General features: G+C 46.6%; 1 protein-coding gene and 1 pseudogene across 2 annotated transcripts; both read left to right on the forward strand.

Annotated features, from left to right (window-relative positions):
• Positions 1 to 1,348: 1,348 nt before the first annotated feature.
• LOC113177452 (patr class I histocompatibility antigen, A-126 alpha chain-like) lies at positions 1,349 to 4,900 on the forward strand (annotated as a pseudogene). The gene is made up of 7 exons (XR_013344125.1): positions 1,349 to 1,433; positions 1,741 to 2,013; positions 2,243 to 2,518; positions 3,094 to 3,362; positions 3,459 to 3,575; positions 4,603 to 4,650; positions 4,817 to 4,900. The product of XR_013344125.1 is annotated as a patr class I histocompatibility antigen, A-126 alpha chain-like (transcript).
• On the forward strand, positions 4,827 to 13,631 carry LOC144256528 (HLA class I histocompatibility antigen, alpha chain G-like). Its single transcript, XM_077801614.1, has 7 exons — positions 4,827 to 4,910; positions 7,863 to 8,294; positions 8,588 to 8,857; positions 9,156 to 9,431; positions 10,102 to 10,377; positions 10,487 to 10,592; positions 12,804 to 13,631. Exons 2-7 carry the CDS (start codon positions 8,231 to 8,233, stop codon positions 12,859 to 12,861), a joined length of 1,050 nt encoding a protein of 349 aa, XP_077657740.1. The 5' UTR covers positions 4,827 to 4,910; positions 7,863 to 8,230; the 3' UTR covers positions 12,862 to 13,631.
• Positions 13,632 to 14,861: the final 1,230 nt, after the last annotated feature.

Below are 14,861 nucleotides of genomic sequence, written 5' to 3' on the forward strand. Positions count from 1 at the left end.
AGAGCTCTAACCTAATCAGTGCCTCCTCTTTGGACTAACTGGGTGATAACTGAAGGCAGGTGGCACATAGCTGGAGGAGCTGGGTCACTGGGGTCAAGTCCTGGAAAGGTTCATTTTCTTTGCAGCCCTTTCCCCTTTCTCTCTCTGCTTTCCAGCTTCTTTGAAAGGATCAGCACTCTTCTACCATGTCCTTCTGTCATGAAGTCCTGCCTCACTTTGGGCCCCAAAGAATGAAGTTGGCCCACCATGGACTGAACCTCTGAAACTGTATGCCCAAATCAACTTTTTCTCCTCTATGTTGTTCTTGTTAGGTATTTTAGTCACAGCAATGAAAAGCTGAATAACACAGATGTGGATGATTCATAAAACAGTCAATGCACAGCTACTAGTGAAGAGAATATTGACAGTATTGAACATTTGCAACTCTGAGGTGATTAAATTTTTTATAGTTCTAGTTGTGCTTTCCTGTGTTTCTCTTTATATTAGCCCCCACAATCCATTAGTTTTACTTTTCAGGTATTCACAATGTATATGCTATACACCTCTTAGTTGCTTAGTAGTCCACTGGTTATCAGATCCACTGTCACACAATTTCTACAACATTCATCTGATTTATCAGTGGGCATTGTGTCATTTTGCATCATCACAAGAAGTGTGAGCACAATATTGTTTTAGTCAGCTTTCTTGATGTTGTGACTAAAAGACCCAACCAGCACAATTGTAGAGGAGGAAAAGTTTATTTGAGAGCTCACTATTTCAGAGGTTGACAGAAGGCTCCATTTCTCTGGCTGAAGGTGAGGCAGGACATCATGGCTGGAGAGTGTAGTGGGGGGAAGCAGCTAACATCATGGTGATCAGGAAGCAGAGATAGAGATTGCACTCTCCAGATACAAATATATACCCCCAAACCATGCCCCAATTACCACCTCCTCTAGCTACACCCTACCACTTCAGTTAATCCCATCAGGGATTGATTTACTGATTAGGCTAAGGCTATAACCCAATCATTTCTCCCCCAAACCTTCTTGTATTGTTTCACACGTGAACTTTGGGGGAACAGCACATCTAAACCATAACAAATATAATTGGCTATTTTGAAAGAGATCTCATAACATTTATTACAACTTTTAATTGTTACTTAGTAGGCCCGAGGGCAGTGTCTGGGAAGAGGAAGCCATGCATAAGAGTGCACCATTTCCTGGGTTCCAAACTGTGCCAGGTTATTCTGCCTGGACACTAATGACGCTGCACCAGTTCTCATTCCCATTGCACATAGGGTTTCTAGGGAAGCCAATCGGAGCCTCGCCCGGGTTTCCGACTGGAAAGTCTACAGAGACTGATTCTTCCTTAAATCCCACGGGTCGGGGTCATGGCTCCCCGAACCCTGTTTCTGCTGCTCTCGGGGGTGCTGACCCTTAAAGAGACCTGGGCGGGTAAGTGCAGTGTCGGGAGGAAACCGCTTCTACGAGGAAGGAGCGAGGGGACCATCAGGCAGAGGCACAGGACCTGGAGTAGTTGCGTCTCGCCGCCACCGGCCCAGACCCTGCCTCATCCCAGCCACGCTCTGTCCTTGTTCCTAGTCTCCCGCTTCCACCTTTCCGTCTACGTCAGGCTCTTCCAGTCCCGCTGCCCCAGTTCGGTTAACAAGCCCCTAGCCCCATCCCAATCCCAACGACCTGGACTCCTCATCCAGGGCCGGGAGGAGGGTCGCACCGGGACTCAGCCGCTTCCCTTCCCCAGGCTCCCACTCTCTGAGGTATTTCGACACCGCGGTGTCCCGGCCCGGCCCCCAGGAGCCCCGCTTCATCTCCGTGGGCTACGTGGACGACACGCAGTTCCTTCGCTTCGACAGCGACTCCGGGACGACGCCGAGGGCAGAGCCGCGGGTGCAGTGGATGAAGCAGCTGGGGCCGGATTATTGGGACCGGGAGACCAGCAAGGCTAAGGACGCTGCTCAGATTTACTGGGGCAGCTTGAACAACTTACGAGTTTACTACAACCAGAGCGAGGGAGGTGAGCGACCCCAGGCCCAGGTGGGACTTGACGGATCTTCACGGATGGGTCCAAGTAGCCCCGGGTACCCTGGTTAGAGGGTCACACCGAGGCTGCGGCACCCGCGGAGACCCTGGAACCAGGAAGTGTTAACCCGGTTTCGTTTTCAGTTTTAGTAAAACTCCTCGCGGGTTGGTCTGGGCGGGGGGCGGGGCCTGGCGGACGGGACTGACCGCGGGGGCGGGGCCAGGCTCTCACACCCTCCAGATCTCTTCTGGTTGCGACACGGATGCTGAAGGCCGCCTACTCCGTGGGTACCGTCAGTCAGCCTACGACAGCACGGATTACATAGCCCTGAACGAGGACCTGAGCTCCTGGACTGCAGCAAACGCAGTGGCTCAGGCCACCCGGCGCAAGTGGGAGGCGGCTGGTGCCTCCGAGCCATGGAAAGCCTACCTGGAGGGCCCTTGAGTGGAGTGGCTTGGCAAATACCTGGAGAACGGGAAGGAGATGTTGCTGCGCACAGGTGCAAGGGACCTCAGGGAACCTCCCCATCTGTTCTGGGATTGGGACCAACATCTCCGGCTGAGGAGAGGAAAATGAGATCATCTCCAAAATACTGCCACTCTCTATTGCTTTGGAACCCAAATAAGTGTTCCTGGGTTTTCATATCCAACACTAGATAGTAATTCGCTGGAGGGACTGCTCTGAGGACAATTAAGAATCTGTCTCAGAATGGAAGGAGAGAAGATCCCCAAAATAGCTGAGTAGCAGTCCTCTTTGACTCAGGCAGCAGATGTGAACCATGATCTGTTCCAGGTCTTGTTCGCTGCCCCAAACCCAATGTCTTTGGAGGTCTGACTGCAATTATTTTGAGTCTCTCAGTCTCCACTCAGGGCCAGTAGTTCTTTTTTTTTTTTTTCCCCACAGAAATCTGGAGTCTTCTACCATGGGTTGGCTCACCCTGAGTCTAGAACAATGAATAGATTATCCCAGATAATCTGTGGCTGGGTTAGTGTCTGTTTAGTAAGGTCACATGAATAAGACTGGAATGGCCCACAAAGAATGCAAAATGGTTGAATTTTGAACTTTACCTTTCAGATCCCCGAAAGACATATATGACCCACCACCCCAGATCTGAAGGAGATGTCACCCTGAGGTGCTGGGCCATGGGCTTCTACCCGAAGGAGATCACCTTGATTTGGCAGAGGGATGGGGAAGATCACACCCAGGACATGGAACTTGTGGAGACCAGGCCTGCAGGGACTTTCCAGAAGTGGGCAGCTGTGGTGGTGCCTGCTGGGGAGGAGCAGAGATACACATGCCATGTGCATCATGAGGGGCTGACTGAGCCCGCACCCTGAGATGGGGTAAGGAGATGAGGTCACAGAGCGGCTTGTCAGTGAAAGCAGGAGCTGTTCTCTGCAGGGTCAAGGGCCTGAACCTCGCTTGCCTTCTGTTTCCAGAGTCACGTCCTCAGCTCATCATCTACATTGTGGGAATCATTGCTGGCCTGGTTGTCCTTGGAGCTGCGGTTGTTATTGCAATTTGGTTGAAGATGAACCACACAAGGGAAGAGGAGTGTGAGTTTTCTCGTTTTAAACACTGCCTCACTAATAGGAAGCGCCACACACACACACACACACACACACGCTCATCTAACAGGGTCTCCTGATTCCCAGCAATTAGAGGTCAGGAGAATATTCCTGCTGAGGACAGATGTCATGTTGATTCAGACCCTGCACATCTCCTTTCCTTATGCCTTCTGATCTTTCTCTGTGTCTACAGTCACAGTTCAGGAAACTTCCCTGGAGTCCAGGTTTAGGGGATTCATTTAGACCCTCATGGCCCAGTATCCTTTCTGGCCTCTCAAAGGTTGAAAAAGAGGGAGCTATGCTTAGGCTCCAAGTAAGAATGCTGGAAGTGATGATCCTTGGGATTGTGCAGTCAGGAGCCCATGGGGCAGCTCACTCATATCTTCTATGGGCTCTGCTATATTTGTGTTATAGTTAGGATTTGAAGTGTCTCTCAAAGGCTTATGTGTCAAAGGCTTGGTTCCCATTAGGGCTTTTGGGAAGTAATCAGATCAGGAGGGCTCTGATCCCATGAATGGATTCACAACTGAATGGACTATTGGAGATGATGGATTATTGAGAGATGATGGAAACTGTAGGAGGCAGGGTATAGGCAGAGGGAATAAGTCACTGAGGGTATGTCCTTGTCCCTAGTCTCTTCTCCCTCTCTCTCTGTTTCCTGGCTGCCATGAGATGAGTAGCTTCCTCCACCACATGCTCCTGCCATTATAATGTACTGTTTTTTAAAAACTATATTTTTTAGTGTAGTTGGACATAATACCTGTAATTTATTTTTATGTGGTGCTGAGGATTGAACTCAGCGCCCTGCACATGCTAGGTGAGCGCTCTACCACTGAGCCGCAACCCCAGCCCCTATGATGTACTGTTTTAACTTAGGCCCAGAAACAGTGGAGCAGTGGATCATGGACTGAAACTTTTGTACCTGTGAACCAAGATAAATATTTCCTCCTTTCAGTTTTCTCAGGTATTTTGTCATGGCGATGAAAAGCTGATTAATATTCTTTTTCTGCCCCAGGTAGTGACATTGCCCAGGGCTCTAACGTGTCTCTCATGGCTTGTAAAGGTGAGAACCTGGAGGACTAAAGTCAAAGAGGGGGTGGGGCAGAGAGGACAGGACTGGGTATAAGCACTTTCTGAATTTGGACCTTTTGATTGATTGATGGGTTGTTCAACATGTTGTTACATGTAACGACTGCCTTGAATTTGTGCCTGATTCTTTTGTTCTGTAGCATGAGACAGCTGCCTGTGTGGGATTGAGCGACATAAGACTTGTTCAGGCCTCCTCTTTGTGACTTGAAGAACCTTGGATCTCTTTCTGCAGAGGTATCTAAATATGCCCACATTCCTACTGGCATAATGTGAGGAGGTGGGGAGACCAGCACACTCCTTCCCACCAGGATGCCTTTTACCACACTGACCTGTGTTCCCTTTCACAATCAACCTTCTTCTTCAGCAAAGGCAGGGCTAGGTTGTCTCCATCCCTGTCTCCACGTCATGGTGCCCTGAGCTACAGCTTCTTAACTTCTGTAGTAAAAATAAGAACCTGAGCATAAATTTATTTTTTCAAATTCTTTTTATTGATTTTTAATTTTATTTTTTGATTTTAGTGCATTTATTTGTGCATAATAGTGGGATTCATTTTGACATATTCATAACTGCATCTAATGCAATTTTCTCCATTTCTATCTCCTTCTCTCCCATCCTCCCTCTCCACTGATCCTTTCTTTCTACTCTATTGGTTTTACTTCTGTTTATTTGTTTTTTAATTGGTGCACTATATATATATATATATATATAATTGCAACACATTGTGATATATTCATACATGAGCATAGCATAATTTGTTAACTTTATTCCCCAATTTTTTCCCTTTCCCTCCCCAGATTCCTCTACTTGATCCCTTGTTTTACTCTATTGCTCTTTTGTATTTTTGTGAGATCTCCCCCACTAGATTTTTTTCCCCTCTCTAGATTGTGCATATGAGAAAAAACATTTACTTTGACTTTCTAAGTCTGAGTCCTTGACTCTCTGAGTCTGGCTTATTTCACTTGGCATGATGATCTTCAGTTCCACCAATTTACCAGGAAATGACATCATTTCATTGTTCTTTATGGCTGAGTGGAACTCATTGTGTATATACATCACATTTTCTTTATCCATTTCTCTACTGATGGGTACTTAGGCTGGTTCTATAACTTGGCTATTGTGAATCATGCTGCTATAAACATTGGTATACAGGTACCACTGTAGTATGTTGATTTTGGTTCTTTTGGATAAAGACCAAAGAGTGGGATAACTGGGTCATATAAGTGGTTCCATTCATTCCTAGTCTTTGGAGGAATCTCCATATTGCTTTCCAAGCATTAATTGGAGAACAGGTACCCTCTGTAACAAATAGTGCTGGCAAAATATGGAAAGCCACGTATAGAAGAATGAAACCAGATTGCTATCTTTCACTCTGCACAAAAATCAACTCACCATGGATCAAAGGAATTAGAGTAGAAACATTTGAAACTTGCCAGAAGACAGCAACACTCCAACACATTTGCGTGGGTACTGACTTCTTTACTAGGATTCCTAAAGCACAAGAAATGAAACCAAGAATCAAATATAGGAGTAGAATCAAATTAAAAGGATTTGTATAACAAATGAAACAGGAGTGTGAAGAGAGAGCCTACAGAATGGGACGAAATCTTTGCCAGCTACTCTTCTGACAGGGGATTAATAACCAGAATATGAAAAGAACTCAAAAAACTTAACACCAAAAAAAAAACCCTAATAACCCACTCAATCAATGAATGAATGATCTATAGATATTATTCCAAAAAAGAAATACAAATGATCACAAAATATATGAAAAAATGTTCAACATACTTAGCAATCAGGAAGCTTTAAATCAGAACTACATTGATATTTCGTCTCACCCCAGAATAATGGCAATCATCAAGAATACAAATAATGAAGCAGGCGTGGTGGCACACACCTGCTATCTCAGTAGCTTGGGAGGCTGAGGCAGGAGGATTGGGAGTGCAAAACCAGCCTCAGCAACTTAGTGAGGTCCTAAGCAACTCAGTGACACCCTATCACTAAATAAAATATAAATAAAGAGCTGGGGATGTGGCTAAGTGGTAAAATTCAATCCCTGGAACCAAAAACAAAATAAAACAAAACAAAATGAACAAGCCAATATCATATGAACAAATATTGATAATTGCTGGTGAGCATGAGGGGAAGAAGTTACACATTGTTGATGGGACTGCAAATTAGTACAACCACTTTGGAAAGCAGGATGGAGATTCCTCAGAAGACTAAGAATGGAAACACCATTTTTTTCCAATTCTAGACTTGAGGAGTTGATCAAGTAATTAAAGTACATTTTTAAAGAAATAAAATAAAGAAAAGAAATAAAGGCTCTGAAAACCTTCTCTGGATTTTCCCATACGCTGTCATTAGCAAGAGCTACTCCCTCTCACATCATTGCTCTTACACAGATCCCTAAACAGGTGACTCTATATTATCAAGAGATGAATCTTCAGACTCATGAGGTCCTGACCTCTTTCCAGAGCTGTTTACTTAAATGCCTTCTTTTCCACAATCTTCAAAAATCCAATATCAGATTTTAGAATTAGCAGAGAGGAGGGATACCACAGTTTCTCATCTTAAGTTAATTCTTGTTGGAATTATTTTTCTGCTCTGCCTACTTATCCCCCTCCCAGCCCTAAATTCCAGTAATCCTGGTACTGGCTTCAAAGTAAATGCAAAAATATATAAGGCAGAGTCTAGTTTAGATTTATATTTACTTGGAAAATAGGACCCATAAATTAAGGATCATTCTGTGTTGGAGAAATATGATTCTGGGCTATGAAGTGGAGGGAGGAGGGCTGGTGAGAGAAAGGGAGAGGGAGAGAGGGCAACACTTGTGAGAAAAGCCCAATCATTCCAGATATCAGTATGAGAGGACTTAAAGTAAGGTTAAAACCTTAGTTTAATCCTAAGAACTGGGATTACCAGCATGGACCACAGTGTGGGCTCAGACACATTTATATATGAAGGGTAAAATCACTAGGGGTAGATAGGAATCCAGATCATTGCAGACTATGAAAATTGTGCTTCCCTCAGTGGGTAAATCAAAGGAAAAAAGTCTCTGGGAATCTCTATGTGGTTTCCCAGGCACTTCTCTAAGATAGAAAGGGAAACCCTTGCTTCTCCACCTCCTTTCCCCAGGGCTGCTCACTCTCTGACATCATATTCCCCCAGGGAGGTGCTTTCTTTTAGAAGGTCTATCCTTGGCTTCTTCAAACAGCCTCTGGGCCAGGACTCAGAGAGATGATGTGAGAAAGACAGCTTGGTGCTGGAGGAGAAAGGTCAGAAAAAAACCGCAGGTCCTGGGCGTGGCTCAAGGTCTCAGGCCTGAAGGAGGTTTCTGGGGTTGGGGTACCAGAAGGAAAACAAATCCCCACTTTCCAGGAGTTTCACTTCCTCCTCTTTCAACCTGAGTTCTTCTGCCTGGTGACTCATGACGCGTCCACAGTTCTCACTCTCACACCAGTGGTTTCTAGAGAAGCCAATCAGAGTTGTCGCCGCGATTCCAGGTGACAAGGTCCAGGCACCGCTGCAGGAAATGATTCGTCCTGTCCTGAGTCATGAAGTTCAGAACTCTGTTCCTGCTGCTTTTGGGGTCTCTAACCCTGATCCAAACCTGGGCGAGTGAGTACCGGGTCGGGCAGGAAACAGCCTCTGTGGGTAGGATCTAGGGGACTGCCAGGCGGGGTCGCGGATTCAGGGACGAGGCATTTCTACCTTGTGAAGCCTGAACATTCCCTCCGTCTCAGACTCGCCCTGTCCCGATCTGAATCACCGACCATACCTTCCTTTTGGTCTGCCCCCTTTCTGTCTCACGAGTCCCCTCGCCCCCTCCTCCCATCAAGGCCCATCAACCTGGGACCCCGGTCCTGTCCCAGGAGGTGGTCGCATCGGTATTAGCTGCCCTCTGTCCTCAGGGTCCCACTCCCTGCGTTATTTCCACACCTCCGTGTCCCGACCTGGCCACGAAGAGTCTTTTTACACCTCGGTGGGCTATGTGGACGACACACTGTTCCTGCACTTCGACAGCGACGCCCTGAATCCGAGGGTGGAGCCGCGGGTGCAGTGGATGGAATTTGAGGCACAAGAGTTTTGGGAAGCGCAAACCAAGATTGCTAAGGCGCATGCACAGAAATTGAGCTGGAACCTGCGCTCCACTCTCCATTACTACAACCAGAGCGAGGACGGTGAGTGACCCCGGACTGGGTGGCAGGGGACAAATGCCCCCATCTCTTTGGGACAGGTCATGGTCGACTACAGTCTCTGAGACTGCGACTTAGTTTCATTTCCAGGCCTCCAACATCCCTTGGCCCCTCGACTCAGAAAACTTGGGCGAGTTAGCTGGGGGTTCATTTTACATTTATGCAGAAGCCTTAGACCAATCCACTACCCCCCTCCTACCCCGCTCCCGGGTTGAGCTGGCCAAGTTAAGCACCAGAGGTAAAAGCTGGAGCAAAGCCAGTCTGACTTCCTGGGCGGGGCCAGGTTCTCACACCTTCCAGTGGATTTCTGGCTGTGACCTTGGGCCAGATGGAAGCCTCCTTCGTGGATATGAGGAGTTTGCCTATGATGGTGCGGATTACATCTCCCTGAATGAGGATCTGCGCTCTTGGACCGCATGGAACAAGGCTGCTCAGATCACCCAGCGCAAATGGGAGGATTCAGGAGATGCAGAGCACTACAGGGCCTACCTGCAGGAGGAGTGCCTGGAGTGGCTCCGCAGATTCCTGGAGAAAGGGAAGGACAAGCTGCTGCACACAGGTACCAGGGGATGAGGGGAGTCCGACATAGTTTGGACAAAAATGGAATTCCTAACAGAATGCCAGAGGGCCTTCCCTCCTCTCAAGACAATTAAGGCAACAAGTCTTTCTTGGAATGGGGAGGGAAAAGATCTCTGAACAAACTTAAGAGCACATTGCTTTGACCCTGACAGCAGCAGCCTTGGGTACCACAAGGTGAGTTTCTCAGGCCTTGTTCTCAGCTCCAAATTCAAATTGTTTGAGGTTAGACTCCAGGTTTTATGAATCTCTGGGCCTCCATTCAGGTCAGAACCTCAAGTCCCTATTAGAGACCTGGGGCATCTTTCCCTGGTCAGTCTGATTCTACAACTTTCCAAGGAAAAGGAGATTATCTCAGAAGCTTGAGTCCAGGCTGGTGCTTGGGTTTTGCTTTCCTTCCTCACTTCCATTGTCCTGTGTGTACTTAGTATGTTCACATGAGCACTGGTTCAGTGGCCATGGGAGGTAATGTAAAATGTCTTATTAAAAAAATATTTTTAGTTGTAGATGGGCACAATACTTTTATTTTATGTATTTATTTTTATGTGGTGCTGAGGATCGAACCCATGCCTCATATGTGCTGAGCAAGCACTCTACTAGTGAGCTACAGCCCCAGCCCCAAAATGTCTTATTTTTCTAATTCTTCCCTTCAGAGTCTCCAAAGACACATGTGACCCGTCACTTAAGCCCTGAAGGAGATGTCAGCCTGAGGTGCTGGGCCTTGGGCTTCTACCCTAAGGAGATCACCCTGACCTGGCAGAGGGATGGGGAGGACCAGATTCAGAACATGGAGCTTGTGGAGACCAGGCCTGCAGGGGATGGAACCTTCCAGAAGTGGGCTGCTATGGTGGTGCCTGCTGGGGAGGAGCATAAGTACACATGCCATGTGCATCATGAGGGGCTGCCTGAGCCTCTCATCCTGAGATGGGGTAAGTAGGGTATGAGGGCATAAAGCCTCCTGCCAAGAAAGCAGGAGCCATTCTCAGGGCTGAGAGCTGGTGGTTACAGCATCTCATCTTCCCTCTTTTTCCTTCCCAGAGCTATCTCGTCATCACACCTTCTCCATGATTGGAATTCTTCCTGGCCTCCTACTCTTTGGAGTTGGGTTTGCTAGTGTGAAGTGGAACTGGCTGACAAAAATGAGGTGAAGTCTGAATTCTTTTTCGTCCCCCTATGGGTTTCAAGCAACAGGCAGGTGTTTTCCAGTCTTTTGCCGTATTACTGTATTACGTATTACATGCACGTGTACCCAGAGTGAGGCCCTGTGTGTCGAAACTTTCTTAAAAAGCACAGGTGAAAAACATGAAACTTTTTACCCTAATGATCATGTCCATATGAACCTGATTCCCAGCAGTCCCAGGTCATTTCCTCATGCTTCCTGATCCTTCCCTGGGTCTGCAGTCATAGTCCTGGAAATGTCACTGGTTTAGAACCAGGGGATTCCTCTAGAACCTCATGGCCCTGCATCCTCCCTAATCTCTCACAGGACACTTTCTATCTACTGTTGGAAAGGAAAAAGCTACACTCAGGCTACAAATAAGTATGGGTTGGAGTATGATCACTGAGACCCTTGAGGTAGTATGAACAGAAGCCCAATGGGGAGCTCACCTACCCTATGATTCTCTTTAGCTATAGCTCTTTTGGACTCTGAGTAGTTCTCTTTTTTTTAGCTCTTGTTCTACCCTGGGCAGGAAAGAATCCCAGGGGTTTAATGAGTCTCTCATGACTTCTAAAGGAGGGTAGGAAAGGGGGAAGAGATAGAATGGAGGGGCACAGCTGGGTTCTGGGGACTCTGAATCTGGAACTTTTGAGTGAGTGATGTTCAGAATGTTGCCACTTCTAGTGAATGTTCCTAATTGTTTTTCTGCAAATGGCTCTGAATGTGTCTGAGTTCCAATTGGGAAAATGTGAAGAGGTGGAATAACCAGCCTATCCCTGCCCACCAGGACCCTCTTCCCTATACTAACCTGTGTTCCCTTCTGTATCAGAAAAGGGCCAGGATGTCTCTACCCCTGGTTTAACTTTATGTTGCATTGAGCTGCATCTTCTTATTTCACCTTTGAAAATAAGAATCTGGGAATGAATGTGGTTTTTTAAAATTCTTGACCTATAGAGAGATTGGCGAGGTTATTCAAGGGGCACAATATTCCACAATTTGTGAGAGAAAACAAATTGAGATCTGAGAACCTCCCAGAATCCACATGTTTGCTGTGTGGAGTCTGCTGCAGTGGGCACAGGAAAAGGCTGTGAGGAGCTGCATATGGGCAGGGCTGCAGCCAGGCAGTGCTCAGTCCTCTGTGGGCTTGGATGTGGTCACTCAACAGCTGGTTGTACCTCAATAGAGTCTTGTTCACTAGGACCTGTGATCACAGGGACTCAGATATTTCCTTGGCCTTGTCCTGTGTCCAGGACCAAAGGCAGGAAGGGTTTGTGTGGCCAGATCAGCGTGGATCATGCCTGAGTTCAACCCTTAGCTCCCATTTTGGGGGTTTATTTCTTTGTTTCTGTAGAGGATTATGCCTGTTCTTATTCTTGTGAATGAGTTCTGGTCTTTTGCTTTGCATCTAATTCAAATTATATCTGGTGGAAAATTAAATCCATCTGCTTAGGTTTTTTTTTTTTTCCCCCTAAAGGAGCAAATGAAAAGATGTGCTGTGGAGTGCGAGAAAGCTGGTGTGGGTGGAGGGAGGGAGGAAGAGCAGCTCTTATGAGAAGAGCCCAGGAAGCCTGGACTTCTATGTGACAGGACATTGTGCTGTAGCTGCCACAAGCAGCCTTTGGCCTGAGGCTCCATTAATAATGATAGTGTCTCTAGAAGAGGGAGATGCTCCGGAGTGATCATTCATCCAACTGATACTTACTGTGTGTCAGATCTGTTACACTGTTCTGTACCTGGGAAACATGAGTGAAATTAAATCAGTTGTCCTCTCTGAGGAGCAGATGTCCTAGTGGGCAGAGGTAGAAAATTTCATCTAGGCAGTGGGTAGTTTTCATGGAAGTGGCAAGTAATATAGGGAAGGTGATCTAGCACATGATGTGAGGCAGCGAAGAGGGCTATGTGCTGGGGTGGGCAGCTTGGGCATCATGAAGAAAGTGAGATTTGAGGAGAGACGTGAGGACCTGAGGTAATTAGCTATGAGGACACCTGGAGGAGTTCTTTCCAGGCCAGGAGAAGCTGCACTGCAATTGACAGGGCGGAATGAGTGTGTAAGAGTGTGTGTGTGTGTGTGTGTGTGTGTGCATAAAAGAGAAGAGAACGACTGAGATGATGTCAGAGGGGCTTCCAGATCTGTAGCCTAAGGGTCCTAGAGAGCTTGGGCTTCATCTGACAAATGCCTTGTCATGGTGTCCACAGAGCTCTGCTTCTGCCCCAGAAATTCCTTCACAGCCAAAGAAGTGTGACCACAGTCTGAACTCCAGAATCTCTGCTCCTACCATCTTCTCTCTCCTCCTGAGGTACCTGGCTTGATGAGGGGTGCTGTGGCCTTTTGAAGACTTCATGACAGTGGCAACTACATGGAGACACCTTGCAGCTGGGTCAAGGTCCCTCAGGAGGCTGCACGTGCTCTGAAATAGTGTCTGACATGTGGCACTGTTTCCCCCACAGCCAGGATTCATGGGTCCAAAAATCAAGAAATGGGAATGGGAGTGGCAACTCTCACTATGGCCCCCAGTGACCCACTGGCAATGTATGTGCTTCCTGTCCCCATGACCTTATGCCCTGCTGGCCTGGAGATCTTAGTTTCACAGAAGAAATGCTTCCATCAAGAGACAACAATGAGTTCACTGAATTGGAAAGGACTCTTGGGCTCTTCTTGCTTTGAGTCAAGAGCCCAAGAGTGGAGTTATCTGGTGGGCCTGGGTGATGGATCCTGGCAGCTAGGGGGATATGGGACAGCTGCTCCCCAGGAAGGGAGGGAAGAGAATGTCTGGAATACAGGAGTCCCTTAGGGTGTCTCTTGGTGTTATATCCACTGTGATTAATGTTCATGGGAAACTACATCAGCCCAACCCAGGCAGGAGTAAGAGTGGCCAGGACCCTTCAGGAATGAAGGTTGGCATCACCACAGCAGGAGAAATGCCACAGGCAGCTGAACTACTTGCTGAATTGAAGGGAATATGGAATGGGAGGTGGAAGAAGATAGTTATGAGTACCAGCAGCAACACATGACCATTTTCAGAGGAGAGGAGTATAATTTTCATTTGCATATCTTCTTTATTTTATTATGAATATGTTTGTGGTATGTATTTATTAATAAAATATACTTATTTTCTTGAATATCATCCTTTTATACATAACAAATAATTTTGACTATTTATCATAGTATTAAGCATTGTTAAGTGTATGTCTTAGTGTCTTGCATTTTGAGATGTCTATCAAGGGGAGGAGGAGAGTACATCACAGAGGGACTTTGCATCCTGTGTTAGGAAAGGGATGGTGTAGTTCAGTTGTATGCAGGAGGGTCTTTTCATGTTAGGTGGAAGAATAAATTATTATTCTCTTTATAACAAAGGCCATCCTAGTGCTCAGTGGGATTGAGGTGTGTGATCAAAGCTATCCCAGGGTGGGATATGTGTTAAAACCTTAAGTTTTTTTTTTCCTTAGAAAGAAAAGGTGGACTTATGTTGTCAATCATGGTATGTGAATTGGAAGATCATGTTGTTTTCACCCCATGAAGTACAACCAGGTGGACTATGCAGAAAGTGGATCAGAGCTCAGCATGGAGAATATCTCTGTTGCTGCTCTCTGAAATGACTCGCCAAACCCATTTATCACTTCTTAGAGTAAATAATGGAATCCAAAATTTTTCCACTTTCATGTAAAGTATGTATCATATTGGGAGCTAATTACACGTTCGGGAAGGCCACAGAACCAGGCTTAATGTTATGTAGCCAAGGACAGAAACTACAATCCTACCCTAGGACAGATCCCACATAGGCTCCACTGTCCCTGCTGCTGGCACAGGTGCCACTGATCACACCACTGATACTCTGATGACTAACAAAGGATTCTGTGACTGGTACTGCCGTTGCTGCTGATGCTGGGAACCGGTCATCACTACTTCCACTTGAGCCACTATCCCAAATGTGTCTGCCCTTCCCCAGCCCCTCTGTCATCATGTCCTGGTCAGAGTCCAGCATGTGGTCATCTGACTGGTGGAGCTGAAGCCTCATGTTGTGTTCCCCTGTAATAATGCCTGGGAGGTGGAGTTTGTCCTTTTATGGAGAGAAGTGGTTTCTGACTCTTAACAAGACAAAAGTGTGGAATTAACCTAACTTAGGAAGAGGTTTTAGTGCCAGGGCTGAGAAATGGAGAAAGAATGGAACATTCCAATTTTTGGAACAGTGATCAGGGACTAGAACTTCATGTGTTGTTTGTAGATTCTCAGGTTTGGATATGAAGAAGTAACTA

The sequence above is a fragment of the Urocitellus parryii genome, chromosome 8 (assembly GCF_045843805.1).
Source record: "Urocitellus parryii isolate mUroPar1 chromosome 8, mUroPar1.hap1, whole genome shotgun sequence".
NCBI classification, from domain to species: Eukaryota; Metazoa; Chordata; class Mammalia; order Rodentia; family Sciuridae; genus Urocitellus; species Urocitellus parryii.